Consider the following 16,880-nt stretch of genomic DNA (forward strand, 5'->3'; position numbering starts at 1 on the left):
CTACATACACTATGATGTGATTAATTAATAAATTATCTCCTTACAAATAGACCAGTCGTATAATAAATAACTCTTACATCTTGAGCATCTCCTTTACCATTTGACACTCTGCCATCTACTTCATTAATATTAGCCATACATTTATATACCTTTCAAACAATTTATGCCATATCAAAAACAAATGGATTGCCAATGTAGAATAAAGACAACACACAATTATTCTTCAAGGTTGCATTCTTGAAGTGCCTTGGTTGAAGATAAAATTTATCTTCTATTATTCCATGGCAATAGCAAAATACTCTTATTCCAAGTCAAGAGCCACAGACACCATTTCTTTATATAGGATGGATGTGCCAATGTGTTCAACAACCAACCTATGTCAATTTACATTGTTTAAGATATTGTCGTATAATTGTCAACTATCATGTCAAGTGTGTACTCTACAATTGTGTTGGAGTTGGAGTTGAAGAATTGCTAGTTGAAGTGACCATAACATTAGAGTTGTCATTATTGCTGGAATAGACATTATAAAAGTCAATGGTTAGTGAGTGTAATCTTTGCACTTTGCTAACTGTAGCAAATAAAGAATTTCCATCCCTTGAAGCCATAGAAAAGGCCTTCAATCATTTTGCTTTTGGTGAAGGATATAGCATTGTAATTAAGACCTTGTGCAAGCAACAAAATGGTTGTTATTGTGTTTATTACAAATGCAATTGTGGAAGAAGTTATTACAACCATCTTGACTTGATAGAGGAAAAACAAATACATACAACGTCAAGTGCACTTTCAAGCTGCCGATTTAAATAATTGGCCAAGAACATGAAGACCAATGGTCATTCAAAGTGTATCATGAGGATTTTAATCACAAATTGTTTGAGAACATGTTTGTGTATGTTGTGCTTCTCAAGTTTGACACTCAAATGAATAAGTCCATTATCAATGTATAATGTTGGGATTCTAAGATAAAATATACACATTCATATGAAGAACTTGCACAATTGGATTATTTCAAAGAAGAAGTTGCAAAATATCCAATAAGAAATAGTTCAAAAAAAGTTGGATAAACAAATGTCCATGGACATTTGTAATGCAGGCTTTACTATTGAAACATGTGTAGATGCTGGTGGGACAATAATTCTCTTCTTTTTGAATGTCATTGGGCTTTGTCACTTCTAGGAAAAGCGTGGGATGGGATGCGGCCAGAGCAGAGGGAAACAGAGAGTGAGGACATCCGGTGCACCCCCCCTTCAATACCTCGAGGTGCATGCCTCCCCTTGTGAGGACCATGTCTTCACCATGTTGTCATCAGCTTGTTGTCATGCTTCAATGCATTTGTTGCAGTCATTAAATGTCTACTCTTTACACAAGCCGGCGACGTCTTTCGTAGCAGTGCTCAAGTGAGGGTACATGCGCCGCAGAGCTCTTCTTTTCGATACCCATTTCTCATCTCTGTGCGAGTTTGTGCACAAATTTTGTGGCTCTTTGGATGGCAGGATGGTTTGCATTTAGACAAACGTTGAGGGTAACTATATTGCACGCGCCCGGAGCAATTACCGTTGTGGCTTTCGCGGCTGGAGAATGATGGGTCTTGTTGGACTCTTTGGGGTTCACCGCGACTCGTTCAGTCTTCGATCGTTTCTTGGACTAGGTTTACTACAGGCTTCTGATTCAACGGAATCGAAACGGGGCTATTTGCGCTAAGATCCATCCCTTAAGGCTGTCCGCGTTTCCACCGGAGTTTCTCCCCCGAGATACAATAGTAGAATTTAGCGGCCATATGGAACTCGCAACTACAGCAATGAGTATGGCTCACCACCTGGCATCTCATTTGCAGGCCAGTGCAACCTGGTAACGCGTCTGAGATCATTCTCAAGAGTCATGTATCTGAAGGAGGACAGGGTTCGCAGGATCAAGCAGGGAGATTCCTCTGTTTTCAAAAGCTTCACACTCTTCAAGAAAAATCCATGAACACTACGCGAGGTTTGGTCACAACTCGCTTTCAGAGAGTGAACGCGTTTTTTTATATTTCACTTGTGTCGATTCTCATCTTCGATCCACAACCCATACCCGAAAAGTAAAAGCCCCGATTCGGCCGGGCTTCGACAAGCACCAACGAAAAGATCCAAGTCTTATCCAAACATTCTGACGTGGCTGAATTCCTTTTCATGGGCTTACACTCTTATTGGTCTTACACGCTCCAGGTGCTTGCTATGCAGAGATTGCAACCCTTTCTTAGCCTCAGTTCTTTCTCACGCTGTGACAGCAATCTCCGTCCTGTGTCTGTCGAAAGATCGTAGCTATGGCGTCCTTTGTTGCGTGTCAAGTAGTGTCCACTGTAGCCGTCGTCCCCAAGGTGGCCCTGACCAAGCCCACCTCCGCTGCCTCGAAGTCGCAGCTCTTCGCTCCATTGAGGCTCAAGGAGTGCTCCTCTCGTGGACCTAAGGTGGTGTGTGCTGTAGGTGATGTGTCTGCTGCAGGCACCAACTACCTCATTGCCGGCGCCGTTGCAATTGCTCTGGTCGGCACAGCATTCCCTATCTTTTTCTCTCGAAAGGATCTCTGCCCGGAGTGTGACGGCGCTGGGTTCGTGAGGAAGACTGACTCTGCGTTGAATGCCAATGCAGCCAGGAAGGATCAGCTCCAGATTGTGTGCAAGAACTGCAACGGGCTCGGCAAGGTCGGCCAAATCGACAAGATGGAGCAGACTGCCGCTAAGGGCAAGAAGAGATAAGCTCCCATAGCTCCGATTCTTCTCCTTCTAGCTCACAGATCTGAAACCTCTTCTTAAGCATCGTCTCCTCTAGATCCCTGCCTCATTGCATAGTGTGCTGCACCAAGCCGCATGGTTTCTGTTGTGCATTCTTGTGATATAATTTCATAACGTCTTGTGACTACTCTCTCGTCTATCGTCTCATTCCCGGTGTTTGTATCTCGCAACACACAGCGAGACTTTCTGCATCACCATTTGTAAACCTGTGTTTTCTGTGTATAATCTCGTCTTTGATGCGTGGCTCCCATCGTCGATCATTACAGAGTGTGTCTGCTCAGTCTCTTAGCTTCTGTTCTTCTTATGAGGACTTTTACTGTCGCGCTTTCGATCGCACCTTCACTTCTGATTGTCACCGAATGTGTTGCTTTCGCGAGCTGATGAATCCATTGCGACGGCATCGCAAATCCATTCAGTGAACGATGACGTTTACTGTGATATCTCCCCACATTGCATTGTGCAGGATGGAAAGGTTTATACCTTTTTCAACTTAACCTGGATAGTTTTGCAACACGGATTCAGCTATGACGCAGCCATTTTTATTACCACTTGAGAAGAGTGATGAATGCACCATCTTGTGAGGACTAAACTGCTATAATGTTATGTAGCATTTTGATGTTCATGTGCTACGGAAACAGGTATTCAAATCGCTTGCAGGAAACCGAAATTGATTCTCTGACTTACTTATACGTTAAGTATTATTTTAAGTTCATGCTTTTAATTTAAGTTAATTATTTTGAATTATTTTATTGTTGTCAGGGGTGCAATTACCTTTCACTTGATTGAATTTGGTAAATGCATGATCTATATTTATTATTTTCACTCGAAATGCAAATGGAGTTAGGTATGTGTCACTGTGAACATGCTACAATGAGATATAACATACTGAATGCCGAATTGCTCGAATAAGTCAACCGTAGTGTAGTACTGTAAAGTTACATCAATTATGTAAAGCAATCCATACTATGCATTTAATGAATTATGTTAACTTCACCATGTTAGTGAAATTTATATAATAAATCTAGTACATTGTATTTTTTTCCAATACAAGAATTATTGTGAAGATTGATGTTCAAAGATAACCAATAATGTTCCTAGTATCTGGTTATTGTCAGGCTTTTCTATTCTTACACAAAAATATGAATACAAAAGAATAGTAATGTTTGATGATGCTACCACCAAACTTCAACAGTTGTCACGCATCATTAATTCTATGCACACAGCACATTTAGAAGTGACTGTTTAAACACCTTTATTGTATTTCACTAAGAGGATGCATATGCAATAACAAGCCTCAAATCTTTCGCCATACAATTGAGCGGGTGATAAGAAACTCTTCATTACTTCTATCTCATGAGTAAATCCATCAAATTTCTCCGGCAATATTTCAACGATGAATGCAGTAACATCGTCAGTAGGAGCTGTTGTTAAGATTCAGGTCACAGCTTTCCTCCAGCTTCATTGAACAACCACATGTGTGTAACCCGCAGCCAAAGAGAAATGGGATCTTGTACTACCTGGTGTGGTTGCTATCCTCCTCCCCCCTCCTCCGCAAGGAAGGTGACTACAGAATTCTTTCATGTCAAGTTTCTCCCAGCAGCTACAAGCACAAAGTGGAAATTTTCGTCACTTCCCAGGGAGAGAAAAGTTGGGAAGAAAGAAATAGTGTTCTCGAAATGACGCGGTTGAAAAGAGAATTAGGGTTCAGCCAGTTTCTTGAAGTACTTGAGAATTTTACGAATGCAAGGTGTCAAGAAATGCCGTGAATCTGCTCTAAAATTCCAAACCTCTAAAAAACTGGGATCTCTAATGTCGATGATGCAGCTTCTCTCTCTCTCGGTATGCCTCAGCGTACCTGCACACACGCAAAATGTCATGGATTCCGTGTATTCTTTTGGCATCACAGTACGTTTCCATTTGTTTGTTGATTTGTTTGATCTTTTAAATATTATGATTATTATTATTATTATTATTTTATTATTATTTGTTTTCTTCCTTCCTGCAGCAACTCTTATTTTTAAGGTAACATCCCCTTTTTCAACAAGCAAAGCTCATCTAAAGAGGAAGAAAACAAACGCGAAAATTTCCAGAACAACTTCACAAAAACGCTTCAACCCCAAACCTGCTGAATATAGTGAAGATACAACAAACAGATACACAAATGAAACATCCAGAGAAAAGATGTAAAATGAAAAAAGGGAAAGAATACAGCACCCCAGAAAAGAAAACATAGTCACAAATTTTGATAACCCTGCATTAACCAAATAACAAGTCTTCCACCAAAGACCAAAACCATAAGATACGAGATGCCATCCCTCACCAACTCTTGATGGTGAGACACATGCAACAAACCAACACACAACGGCAAATAGCATAGAAACACACCCGTAGCTGCCGAGGACAGGAACCAACAGAAACAGTGCCGACACCCAGTTGTCATTGAACCGCTTCATGGTCTTGTACCGAACATCATGAAGAAGGCCTCGCCATATGTGTTGATGGCAAGGGGACAGTGAATAGGTGACCTCCTTCAGCCGGACCGGCACCTTCCCCATAGCTTGCAAATGCTAACGCACTCTAAAGCAACACAAAAAAAAAAAAAAAAAAAAAAAAAAACAAAAACAAAAACAAAAACAAAAGGATATCAAAACCACATCTACGGAGCATGCAAAGACATGAAATTGAAGGTGAGGAAGAATGGAGGCTGAAGCAGCAAAACCCATGTGCAAGATTGGGCAACAACAGGAGCAAGAATTTGTGTGCAGTTGTGCGAGGAGGTCCTGGGTGGCGGTGGTTACAAATGAGCTGGCCTTTCCGGATCACACCACATCATGAAAAAGACACTAGTTACATTGCAAGGGGGGCTAGTAGACTATGCTCTCATCACAAGGCAGGCAACTCAAAATTCCTCATTCTGATTAGTCTAAAAATGTACACAAACTACTGGTGGAGGATGACGAGTACTCACTTGCATTCAACTCAGTGCAGGTGAGTGGTTCGAATCCTTGTTTTAGATTTTTAACTGTTTTATATTTTGTGAAAAAACAATGCATGAATAATTTTTTTTGTTGTTAAAAAAAAAACAAAGAATCTCAATAAATAAATAAATAAATAAATAAATATAAATAAATAAATAAATATATATATATATTATTTACTTTGTTTTGGTGGTGGGTTTGTTAGTGGTAGATGTCTGATGCATACTTTTAGTCTTGTCCTAACTTTAGAAATTAGTATCTTGGTAAAAAAAAAAGTACCAATAAAACCAAATCTATTCCCATTGAGAATCTCTATAAAGCCCCCCACAGCCATTCCATGACGGCGACGGTTATCTGCGGCAACCAGCGGCATAAATCGGATAAATTATGAACGTTAGACTGAGCGAGGGAATCAGTGGCCCAGAGCAGCCCAACTTGGATGAATACTTACTTTCATGCTTTTTCTACACTTTCATCCATCCTTTCTCACGGCGTACTGGGTGACTGCCAGGTGTCCATCAATCTTATGTGCCAAGTGGTGGTGCAGGCATCGTTCCCCGTGTCCGAATTATTCAATTAAAAATGGTCTCGACTATGTATATGTTGTAGTCAGTATTTCGATCGCCCTCTCTCTCCCTCTCTTTCTCGATATTCAATCACTCGCAATCCTTCTGTTTCTTCGATTTTTTATTCTGCTACTTCATTGGTTTACTCAATTTCATCGACAATGAATTTCTTCGGGAACAACAACAACAACACCCAGGACGCCGCTGCCCAGAAGGCGGAGGAGACCAAGGCTTCCACCATGGTAAGGAACCCACCTGATTGTCCACAGGGTCCACTTCTGTTATCCGTGAGTTGCGTATAGTTGAGCAGTTGGATTCTTTGTTCCGAATCACTGGCTTTTGTTAAATATGAATCTCTCAGGACATCGCTGGGGCCGCCCAGAACAAGGCCCAAGACGCCGCTGGAGCTGCAGGTGACAAGGCCAATGAAGCCAAGGAGGCTTCGGCCAACGCTGCGGGAGCGGCCCAGGACAAGGCCTCGGATGCTGCGGGAGTCGCGCAGGATAAGGCTAGCCAAGCGCAGAGCCTTGCTGGTGAGAAATTGCAGCAGACACAGCAGGCTTCAGCAAATGCGGCCCATGCCGCACAGCAGAAGGCCATGGAGGCCAAGGATGGAGCTGGAAACATGCTGCAGCAGACTCAGAATGCTGTGGGCAACGCACTCAACGCTGCCAAGAACGCAGTTACCCCCAACCAATAGATTTTTCTTTGTTCAGTCGCTCAACAATGATGATTAACTCTTTCGATGAAAGGGTAGACAAGAGAACTGTAAATTGCCGTGTACTGTATAGGTCACGCCGCTTTGTATGTAATACAAGAGCTCGCAAGAGCGTTCAGTTTTTTATCTCTTTGTTGGTACATTAAGTATTTGAATCAGTTTCTGTATTGTTCTCTTCTTTACATCGGTTAATTGGTAGATTTGGTACGATCTGATCGGTAGGTATGGAATGTTGGTAAATTTCTCGGGACTTACAGATAACAAAACTTATCGAGTTTCACCAAATTGGGTGTTTTACTACTCAGTTATGCACAATTCTTTTTCATTTTTTGAGGCGTCGAATTTTCCTACAAGTATTGGTGCGTAATGTTACACTGAAGTAGCAATTTTCGTGATAAGACTGTAGAGGTGGTGATGAATATGTTAAGATTATATAATATACCAAGTTCCCGCAACATTATTATGTGATGTAAAGGATTCGAGGCACCCGATTGTCGATTTGTGCAAGATAGGTTATCAGATCTAGTGTGAGTTAAGCCACAGCCTACAGAAGATTGAATTAATCATGCTCACCAGATTGAGTTTTACTTGCTGGGAATGTGTCACGGGAGATGAAGCGTGTAGCAATATTCTTGTTTGAGAAAATACCTCGAAAATGTCTGCTTCAGTGAATAGAATAACCGTCAATAATTGCATCCTTCCATAGGAAGATGGTACCTCAAAAAATTCAAGTTCAGTATCAAAGAATTGGACTTACAAGAAGTGCTGACCAAGTGGACCAAACACGAGAATCGCGAAAACCGAACCCAAGACAAAGCTTGTTCATTGCAAGTTGTCGAACAAACCCACATTTACAATGAGAATAGTCCTCGATCATTAACTATTGACCACCCTCTTGATTCAATATTTTCCAGAATCCTAGTCTATAGAGTGAACACATGCACTCATAATTCATGCTTTAGAAATTACAATTCTGTTTAATACCGTGCGCATCCAAACTCATCGCAAATTTCGATCTGGAATGACTTCTGAATGTACAACAAGACACCATTTCGTAAGCAGGCCGACTAATACATTAAGAATTGCGCTAAATTGGCAGTAGAGCGGCGTAGATCCTAGTTCTAAGATGTATAGATACTAGGATTTGGGCGTATATCTAAGCGCACCCTGATAAAGAACCAGTTATAGAAAGTACGCGATGTCAGATTTTAAAGAATACTGCATACTTCTTCTGCTGCAAAAGCTCTGAAGCATAGATCATACAATCTCAGCTTCATAAAGTAGACTGAAGCCCTGAAAGAGTGAAATATCTAGCACAAAGCATGAGTGAGCAAGTCAAGGTAGAGCCTGATCGTTCCGAATTTGGAACCTCAGAAGCTGGTCACCAACAATAGAGGACCTTTTCGTATCCTACAGTCATGTAACAATTTGCTCTTGCGATAGACTGACAAAAACTATCAGGAGTGCATGACTCCGCATCATGCACGTATAACAGAATTGCGAAATGATATGTACTGACACAAAATTTCACGTAAATGGACACTGAAAGCAGTTCGGTTTGAGTTCAGATCAGCCTTCCACAAAATACTTAACTAGTTCAAAAGATTGAAATTCATAATACACGTAGTTAAGCTTTGCTAGCGAACCTAGTCAATAAATTGCATAATTCTTTGGTATGTAACTCGTTATACTGTCTACCTGGTCTTTGAATAAAGTAAATGAAATGTTCACCTCTATGAGTACGTATGGTGAGTAACCCTCTTCACAGGTGAAAACCCTACACTGTCTACCTTCTCCTTTCTGTACAGGGACGATTAACTTTGACCTGCATCCAACCTACACGTCTACCCAAAATTAATGCATGAATGGCAGCATTGCAGTCGACGGTAAAAGAAAGCTTCCGTATACTGTGGTTACTGTTTGGTCAAGGCCGACTTGGCCTTCTGCGCATCCTCGTAGGAACCGTACTTCTTAACTTTCCTGCGTAAGCTTCTTTTGCGACTAAATGCACCTTCAACAGGTATGGCAGCAGTCATGGCATCACGCATGGCATTGACAAGCGTAAGGTTTGCGTCCGTGTATATACTGGTCACAAACCCAGGCTGACCTGCTCTAGCAGTTCGACCTATTCTGTGAATGAAGTCGACAGCTGAAGTAGCAAACTCTGCTTGAATGACATGAGTTATGTTAGGAATATCAAGGCCTCTAGCAGCGGCATCTGTGCAGATTAGCGTACCGCCCTCTTCTTCGAAAGATGACAAGGCTGCTGCCTTATCCTCCACTGATAAGTCCCGATGATAACGCATGCATTTCAGCCCACATTGATCCAGGACCCGTGCAATTGCATCTACGCCTTCAACGCTGTTAGCAAAAACAAGCGTTCTAGCGTTGGACCGACTTTCTCTTAAAGCGTCAGTAAGCACAGACAATAGGTTATTGTCTTTGTTAACATGTACCCACCGGTGTTCTAACATGGGATTGTGGCGATGAAGGAAATTGCCATGGACCCAAGTCATAGCCGGAAATTTCTGCTTGAGAACTGCTCCAGGTGAACTCTTGCCAGCTTGAGGAAGTGTTGCTGCAACAAAAATGTACTGTTTACTTCTCTTATACTCCTTCCTATTCCGCAACCACTCAGATCTCCTCTGCATTGACGCACTCTGTCCACTGGAAGCTGTGCTCTCTTGGGCACGTTGCTCGAAAAGTAAAGAGTTTCCACTTTCGTCGACAATTTCCTGTGCTTCTCTTTCGACCTCCTCTGCCACATCCCCTGCCTCCTCCTGCCCTTCAGCTTCGCTCCAAACTCTCCGAAATTCAGGTTCTTTAAACTCTATCTTCGTCTCTACCGACGCTTCAAGCTCTCGAAGCTTGGAAATCCGCTTCTCTTCTAGACGAAATAAGTCGATGAGCCGACCAACATCCCGCACAAACCCGCCCCCCAACAACATGTCCGCTTCATCAAAAACCACCATTCTCACAGCCTTAACAAACGCTATACGTCGACGACGATTCGCATCGAACCCAAACAAATTATTCAACAAAGCTGCCGGAGTCGCAACAACAACGTCCGGAAGATAAGTCGGCCATCCCTGTCCCCCTGAAATCATATCCACGCGCACCAGAGGCTGTCCGTCCTCACCTCGTAACGCATTCGCCATATCCACAACCTGATGGCACAGCAGTGCATTTGGACACAACACTAAACCCAACCCAAACCCCAAACCCTCAAAAGGGCTTTTCTCCTTATCCTCTGCATCTTCTATCCCGCTCGCACCTGCCTTCCACATCTTCTGCACAAGAGGCGCCAGATACGTGTGCGTCTTCCCGCTGCCCGTCTCCGCAGCTACTACCACATCCCCAGTCCCCAAAATCGAAGGGATGGCTGCCGCTTGTACCAAAGACGGATGCGGCAGCCCCGCACGCATCAATGCCCCCACAACCTCGCCATCCAACCCCAGCGACCTCCAAGTAATGCCCTTCTCAGCCCAAAACCCACCCGCATCCTCGCCGCCTCCTTCCGCCCTGATCCCCGACGCCGAAAACCGCCTCCTGGCTCCAGGAACGCATCGCAGATTGAATCCAATTGTCTCCACCGTCCAAATATTCGAACCGCACGCGCTCTGCAAGCGGTATAAGCACCTGTGCGACGAGCAGCTGAAAGCTGCTCTGGTGTAAGGCACGAGCGCCGACACGGACGCCGCAGCCACAATGCACCGCGCCATGGCTGAATTCCTGCTGCAATTAACGAGTGCTCTTGTGTCGTCGCAGCAGAGACACCGTGAGACCCAGAGGGACTGCCATCAGCCTGAGGATGAAGGCCGAATGTCATCTACGTCATCCGACTTCATCATTGTAATACATTCATCCTATAGTAGACATACCAACTTCCATGCCACTCCTTTGTCCTTTATCATAAACCTCTAAGCAAGTTGTTAGAAGATTGAAATGGTAATTTAACCCCTAAAAATTGTATATCAAAAAGCTACAAAATCGTTTTCCATGATAAAACAGTTGCTATTTGATGTACTAATATTTTATTTATTTTTGTAAAGAAGAATTTTTGAATACACCAACTCAGATGCTCAAAATACCCCGAATATGCATTTCCTACATTATAGAAACCCCAAATTCAAAAAATATGTATATATATATATATATATATATTTTAAATATTACTTAAGCAAGCAGAAGTGCCACTAAGCGCATTCTGTTCCTTGTAGGACTTAGAAACCAGTTGATTTCAAAACCACCACCTCCAACGTGTGAACAGAACTCATTCAAGGGGGAGTTTCCTTCGAGGTCGGGGACCTCGAATGAGGTGCGGACCCAATGGATCGACACCTCAATTTCCACAGTGGATAAATGGCCGCCTGCCCGCCCTGCCCGCCCGCGCGTCGACGCAGCCACAGCTGAATGGGGGGGGGGAGTCAGGCTTTGCTGGGCGGGGCTTTGCACACGCAGTGGTCGCAATAACAATTGCAATGTCTGGATAGCCAGGGAGGGAGGGGGATTCACAGCAGTCTCGGCGGTGGTGAGATCGACGAGCAGTCACGCAGCCATGTTTGCTCTCTGTGCAGCTCGCGTGGTGCCTGCACTCGGTTCTTCGTCCTCCGCGTCTTCGTGTATTGAACTCTCAACCTTATCTGTGCCAGCTCCAATTTCGTGTGTGGTGATTTTGTGTGAAATCGCTGAGAGGTGGACAGGAATCAATTCTGTGAGGAGTTTCATCTACTCAGCGCGGGAGGTTTGTTTATAGGGTTAGATTTTTGTCGCGTAGGGTTATCACCGCTGAGGTTTTGGGCTTATTCGCTGCTGTGATTGTTTGTTCAATTGGGAGTGGTGGAGGTGGTGAAAGGTTATGCGGTTGCCCTTCCTACTCTGCTGTCAGTTTGCAGCTGCGTTAGGTTTACCCCTGAATTGATGTGTTTTCCTCTCCGTGCCCGAATTAGCTTTTCTGCGGTCTGTATGTGCTGATGAGATTGGAAGAATTTTGGTTTTGAGTAGTGAAGAAGTGGGATATTAGTCGTCCGCTCATTGAGATTTGTGCATCCTAACGACGTAGCTTGTTGGAATGTTGCAGCATTCCGGGGTTCTAGAATTACCTCGAAAGGATTATGTGAGGTTTCAAGTTTGTCAGCTCGAACGACATGCGCTACGGTGCGGTGCATTCACTCGGATAGTTTAAATGAAAATCATCGAACCGATTCTGAAGCTAAGACTAAGCTTTTTAGTAGGGCAGATTCTCTGTCGAACGGTTTAGATGAATGTAACTTTAGTAAGCGTAGAGCAATAGGGCGCAGAGACCTTTTGAATCTTGCTGCAGGATTCGGAAGTGCTCTGCTAGTTGAAAGATTAGCGGAAAAAGACATTGCTTTAGCAGTCTCAAAGAAAGACCCCTCCCCAAAGAGCCCTGTCGATGAGAAGAGATTGCTCGATCAGAATCGGAGGATGCAAAAAGTCAACAATGCTCCAGAGGATTTTCCTACCTTTATTCGCGAAGGTATATCTTATATTGTTTGATTCAACAGTATCGTGTAGTTATTTCTTTCCAACGGTGTTGTTCCCCTCTTTTTGTAGCCATGTGATGTCTCTTCTTTTCTACGATCACAGTAATGATATTCTGGGGCACTGTTCTTACTTTTTCTATCAGCGGGATCTCTAAGGAAACACAATTTGGTGCGTTCAGGATTCCAGGTGAAGGTGATAACGGATGACAAGTACACGACGGCCGAATCGGGACTCATTTACTACGACATTGTTGAAGGCCAAGGGGAGTCGCCGAAGGATGGGCAGCAGGTATTTGCATTGATCTCCTTGCATAATCAATTTTTTGTTATACATTTTGTTATATTTATTTTATTTTGATGTTTTAAAAAAATCAATTAAAATTTAAGAAATGCTGTTTTAGAACTTTACAGGTGGGATGGATTTGGTCGACGCTAACCTGTGCTTTTAACGGTTGTTGGGAGTAGTTAAAATTCCATTACATAGGATATAACGAGAATGGACGGCGCATTGATAGTAGCTATCAACAAGGTGAACCTGCACGTACAAGACTTGGTATCAAAGGGATGATTCCTGGTAAGTCTTCTAGCCTTTCACATCATAGGTATGTAGGCTCTTCTTTTAATTATTCGTTTGTCGGATTGAAGGCCTTCGCTGAATGGGATGCTTATTTATATAGGTTTCGAAGAAGGGATTCGGACCATGAAGCCTGGAGGCAAGCGTCGGATTGTTATTCCTCCCGAACTTGGTCCCCCGGTATGTGTCTTCTACTTGAAGAGGCCAGTTATATTGGGATTTTTGTTGGTGATTCAATTCCTTACCCACTTCACTTCCAACGCGTATACGTGTTATTCCTCCATTTTCGTAATTCTGTCTTTCAGTTGATGTTACATGTTTCTAACCACCGCATATTTCATCTGAAATTTAACGAAGTAAGTGCAAACCAATTTGAAATGTAGAGTTAAAGATACTATGTGACTATGTCCATGTTGTCCAATGCAGCAAATACGTGTTTTGTTGCATTATCCTTCTTACAAGTTGTTTTCTTTTGAGCAGGTTGGACCATCAACCTTCTTTAGTGCCAAGCAATTTGAAGTATTCGACGTGGAACTGTTAGAAGTGAAGAATTGCGAAAGAAGAACTGTGTTTCTTTACTCTGATGTTGTTTGTGATTAGGCTTCTATCTATCTTACTAGGAAATACCATTCTGGAGTCGGCAACAATGTGGTGCAGCTTTGTGGGCTTAATTTATGGCTTTCCTAAATCGAAGTTTTCTTTTGACCTCTGGTTTGCATTGTATGAGTAGGATTGGCGTTTCAAAGGATTTGACTCGAATCCTTCTAGGCAGATTCATTTAAGCAGCAACAGTTGTGAAAGTCCGTCTCCCGACATTGTGTCCGGTCTTGAATGCGCTTGAGCTAAAACTAGTTCCCATTTAAATCATGCTTATGAGATGCTACCGTGATTCTTGCTGAATGAACTGGAACTGCATGTATTGTTTCTTGAAGAAAGCACTGTTTGGTGGGTATAGTCACGCATTGAGGATCAGCCAATGTTGCAGCGATCATTTTGACTTCGCAAGGAACGCAAACACAATTATAAAACCAGCTTTCACATACTCATGAATTCATGAAGCCAGTAATTAGGTCGAGCACGTTAATGCAGCTGATCGTTCCATCCATCGAAACCTGGAGCGGCGACCCGTACTGGTCATGTTCTTCGACGCAGTCTACACACTTTCAAATTTTATACCAAACTAATCACAAATTTCTTTGGTGATGGAGTAGAGTGAAGAACCGGATGGACGTGATTGTTGTGACAGCGAATCCTGTGTGACTGGCAAGGGGCAAGCTGTCAGCAAAGGAAGGGACAGGCTCCACCAGAGGTTGCCATTAGTTGGCGAACAAGGTTCAACTTGGAGATGGCGCAAGACAGCCATGGGATGAATTCCATTGAATACAATATAGATGCATAGAATACTTATGTATCCCAATACTTGCTGAGGCCCTCTTTCAAATCGATTTTGTATTAAAATATTGAGATTGGGAATGTTCCTACTAGCCCTATACATTAGGCTTCTTTATGATCTTATTGGCTAGCACATGAATTGTGCTAAGGCCATTTTTTCATCTCTACATATGTAGAAGGATCCCCTTGTGGAGAAATTGTAGTATGGAGGCATTGGTTAAAGGTTGGTTTTGGGTGTACTATACATCACACCTAACAAGGTTGATGTTGGTAAAATTTAAGTGCAAATTGTTATTTTTAAAATCTCTATCAAATTGCTATGTTGCATCATGATTGGATTGAAGAAGAATTGGGCAATTTTTTCAAAATCCTTCAACTATGATGTTTGGACTTCAATTCATTTGGTGAGGCAATACATGGCTACTATGATGTACTTGTGCCTTGTGATCATTGTTGTTAGGGGCCCCTGAGATCTATGCCTACTTGCATGAATAGTTCTAAGATAGAAATTAATGTTAGTATGTACAACACGACATCCTTGTCATAATTAGGTTTTACTTAGTACACTAAATATTATTGAATAAAATTAGTTACTTCACTTATTATATTGATTCAATAGTAGACTTCTTGAAGTTGCTTGAGAGTTCTTCATACTGTAAAGTCTCTCTATATTTTTGCTACATGAAATAATTCTAGAATTTAAAAAAGATTAAATGCTTTAGATACTTGAAAAATGCAAGATCCTCCATAGAATCGTCTTTTTGTAAAAGAAGGCACAATCCTAAGTGAGGTATTGAGAGAGATAGTACTTTATTTGTTTGACAAGAGTTTGTCCAAGCTCCAATCAATTGAGCCAATCCGACAAGCCTCCACAATGTATACTCATGTCATATGTAGAATAAGAAGTCAAGATCCATTGTCCATGAGGTTAATTGTAAAAGGTTGAAATTGACAAATGGAGTCAAGATCTTGAAAATTTGTATAAAAATTGGGTGTCATAGACTCAGCATGTGTCAAAGCTTCAATGTTGGCATATATGCAACCAAGCTTGTGAATGATGGTGCAATCATACAATTATGAGATTAGGATCTATTATTCTAGCCATCATATTAAGTCATGTAAGCTCATGAAAGCTTACAAAGAAGGATAATTGATTTGATAACAAATTGTAAGCCATAGATATATGGTCAAAAGTGCTTGATGGCAAAGATGACAACAAATTATTTGTTATTACTATTGTTGTAGTTCTTCTTTGCCTTAAAGAAGCAATGTAAGGTGTATGTAACTACTCATTCTTGGCTATGATATTTTGGCTAAGTATGGCTTCTAAAGCATCTTAATTTGCATCAATTTGTGGGATGAAAGGTAAGTAAAAATATAGACAATGAGAAGTAGAATAATACATAAGCCAAACTTAAACTTATTAAAGATAGCATGTTTGACATTGTCCCAAATAAATGCCACTTCTTTCTTCATTAATTAGTAAAATGGAGCTACTAATAAAGAAAAGTCTTTTACAAATTAGTCCTAATGATTAATTAATTCAATAAAGAATCGAGTACATTTGAGATTCATAGATGCATGGAATTAAAAATCTAATTATACCTTATCAAGATCGGATTGTAGTCTTATAATAGACATAATATATCAAAGATATGTGAGCTTTAGCAAGCCAATGACACATTTCTTGGCCTTGAGTTTGAGACTCATACATCCAATTCATATTAAGATTCTTTAAAGATCAATGAGATGAGAGTCAAAGTCCTTAGAATATATGTTGACATCATTGATATACACTAAGGTAAACTTCCAATTGAACTATCTTAATACCATATCCATAAGATGTTGAAAGTTATATATGACATTATATAATTCTATAGGCATGATATTGAATTGAAACAATTTCTCTTGAAAAATAAAGGATTTTTTTTTTTTTTTTTTTTTTTTTTTAAAAAACTTTTTTAGCCTCATTTGATAATAGGACTTACTAAAAGTCTATGGCTAAATCAATAAAAGAGAATATAGTAGCTCTATGTAATTAATCCAAGGTATCATTAATACAAGGAAGATGATAAATATTCTTCTTCATAATTAAATCCAAAAGTTATTAGTTGATGCAAAATTGAATATTTTTATTCTTCTTCTCTACCAATACTACTATGAAGATCCATAGAAAGAGGGATGGACTACCTACTATTGAATCTAAGAACTTATATATTTTAGTTTTGATGATGGATTGTTTTTTTATATTCTTATAATAATCCACTTGCCACCTAGAAGGTGCTTTAGTGACAATAGCTTGAGTGATTAGAGTAGCTTAAGAAAGATTAATAGGGCCAATATTAAAAATTTTGAAGTTGTGGTAGATAAAGCATTGC

The 16,880-nt window shown here is 41.2% G+C and overlaps 5 protein-coding genes across 5 annotated transcripts; 3 read left to right on the plus strand and 2 right to left on the minus strand.

The window, feature by feature from the left end:
- Positions 1 to 2,273: 2,273 nt before the first annotated feature.
- Positions 2,274 to 2,894, plus strand: LOC112290664 (uncharacterized). The gene has a single exon (XM_024537211.3). The coding sequence runs from the start codon at positions 2,300 to 2,302 to the stop codon at positions 2,729 to 2,731; it is 432 nt and encodes a 143-aa protein (XP_024392979.1). The 5' UTR covers positions 2,274 to 2,299; the 3' UTR covers positions 2,732 to 2,894.
- Positions 2,895 to 3,746: 852 nt separating this feature from the next.
- Positions 3,747 to 5,539, minus strand: LOC141046091 (cytochrome b-c1 complex subunit 8-2, mitochondrial-like). The gene is made up of 3 exons (XM_073538154.2): positions 5,153 to 5,539; positions 4,555 to 4,622; positions 3,747 to 4,367 (listed from the first exon to the last, which is right to left on the minus strand). The coding sequence occupies exons 1-2, from the start codon at positions 5,320 to 5,322 to the stop codon at positions 4,574 to 4,576; spliced, it is 219 nt and encodes a 72-aa protein (XP_073394255.1). The 5' UTR covers positions 5,323 to 5,539; the 3' UTR covers positions 3,747 to 4,367; positions 4,555 to 4,573.
- Positions 5,540 to 6,390: 851 nt separating this feature from the next.
- Positions 6,391 to 7,155, plus strand: LOC112290713 (uncharacterized). Its single transcript, XM_024537329.3, has 2 exons — positions 6,391 to 6,553; positions 6,673 to 7,155. The coding sequence occupies exons 1-2, from the start codon at positions 6,473 to 6,475 to the stop codon at positions 7,009 to 7,011; spliced, it is 420 nt and encodes a 139-aa protein (XP_024393097.1). The 5' UTR covers positions 6,391 to 6,472; the 3' UTR covers positions 7,012 to 7,155.
- Positions 7,156 to 8,604: 1,449 nt separating this feature from the next.
- On the minus strand, positions 8,605 to 10,795 carry LOC112290712 (DEAD-box ATP-dependent RNA helicase 22). The gene has a single exon (XM_024537328.3). It carries the CDS (start codon positions 10,749 to 10,751, stop codon positions 8,943 to 8,945), a length of 1,809 nt encoding a protein of 602 aa, XP_024393096.1. The 5' UTR covers positions 10,752 to 10,795; the 3' UTR covers positions 8,605 to 8,942.
- Positions 10,796 to 11,520: 725 nt separating this feature from the next.
- LOC112290776 (peptidyl-prolyl cis-trans isomerase FKBP20-2, chloroplastic) lies at positions 11,521 to 13,817 on the plus strand. Its single transcript, XM_024537445.3, has 6 exons — positions 11,521 to 11,651; positions 12,110 to 12,529; positions 12,716 to 12,825; positions 13,002 to 13,110; positions 13,214 to 13,290; positions 13,591 to 13,817. Exons 1-6 carry the CDS (start codon positions 11,588 to 11,590, stop codon positions 13,708 to 13,710), a joined length of 900 nt encoding a protein of 299 aa, XP_024393213.2. The 5' UTR covers positions 11,521 to 11,587; the 3' UTR covers positions 13,711 to 13,817.
- Positions 13,818 to 16,880: the final 3,063 nt, after the last annotated feature.

Source organism: Physcomitrium patens, chromosome 13, assembly GCF_059467195.1.
Source record: "Physcomitrium patens ecotype Gransden chromosome 13, ASM5946719v1, whole genome shotgun sequence".
Lineage (NCBI taxonomy): Eukaryota > Viridiplantae > Streptophyta > Bryopsida > Funariales > Funariaceae > Physcomitrium > Physcomitrium patens.

Coding starts and splice junctions, on each gene's coding strand:
- LOC112290776 (XM_024537445.3), top strand. CDS start 11,588: ATGTTTGCTCTCTGTGCAGCTCGCGTGGTGCCTGCACTCGGTTCTTCG. Junction 11,652..12,109: donor TTCGTCCTCCGCGTCTTCGT/GTATTGAACTCT, acceptor GGAATGTTGCAG/CATTCCGGGGTTCTAGAATT. Junction 12,826..13,001: donor CGCCGAAGGATGGGCAGCAG/GTATTTGCATTG, acceptor TGTTGGGAGTAG/TTAAAATTCCATTACATAGG.
- LOC112290664 (XM_024537211.3), top strand. CDS start 2,300: ATGGCGTCCTTTGTTGCGTGTCAAGTAGTGTCCACTGTAGCCGTCGTC.
- LOC112290712 (XM_024537328.3), bottom strand. CDS start 10,751: ATGGCGCGGTGCATTGTGGCTGCGGCGTCCGTGTCGGCGCTCGTGCCT.
- LOC112290713 (XM_024537329.3), top strand. CDS start 6,473: ATGAATTTCTTCGGGAACAACAACAACAACACCCAGGACGCCGCTGCC. Junction 6,554..6,672: donor AGACCAAGGCTTCCACCATG/GTAAGGAACCCA, acceptor TGAATCTCTCAG/GACATCGCTGGGGCCGCCCA.
- LOC141046091 (XM_073538154.2), bottom strand. CDS start 5,322: ATGGGGAAGGTGCCGGTCCGGCTGAAGGAGGTCACCTATTCACTGTCC. Junction 4,623..5,152: donor CCTGTCCTCGGCAGCTACGG/GTGTGTTTCTAT, acceptor GCGTGTGTGCAG/GTACGCTGAGGCATACCGAG.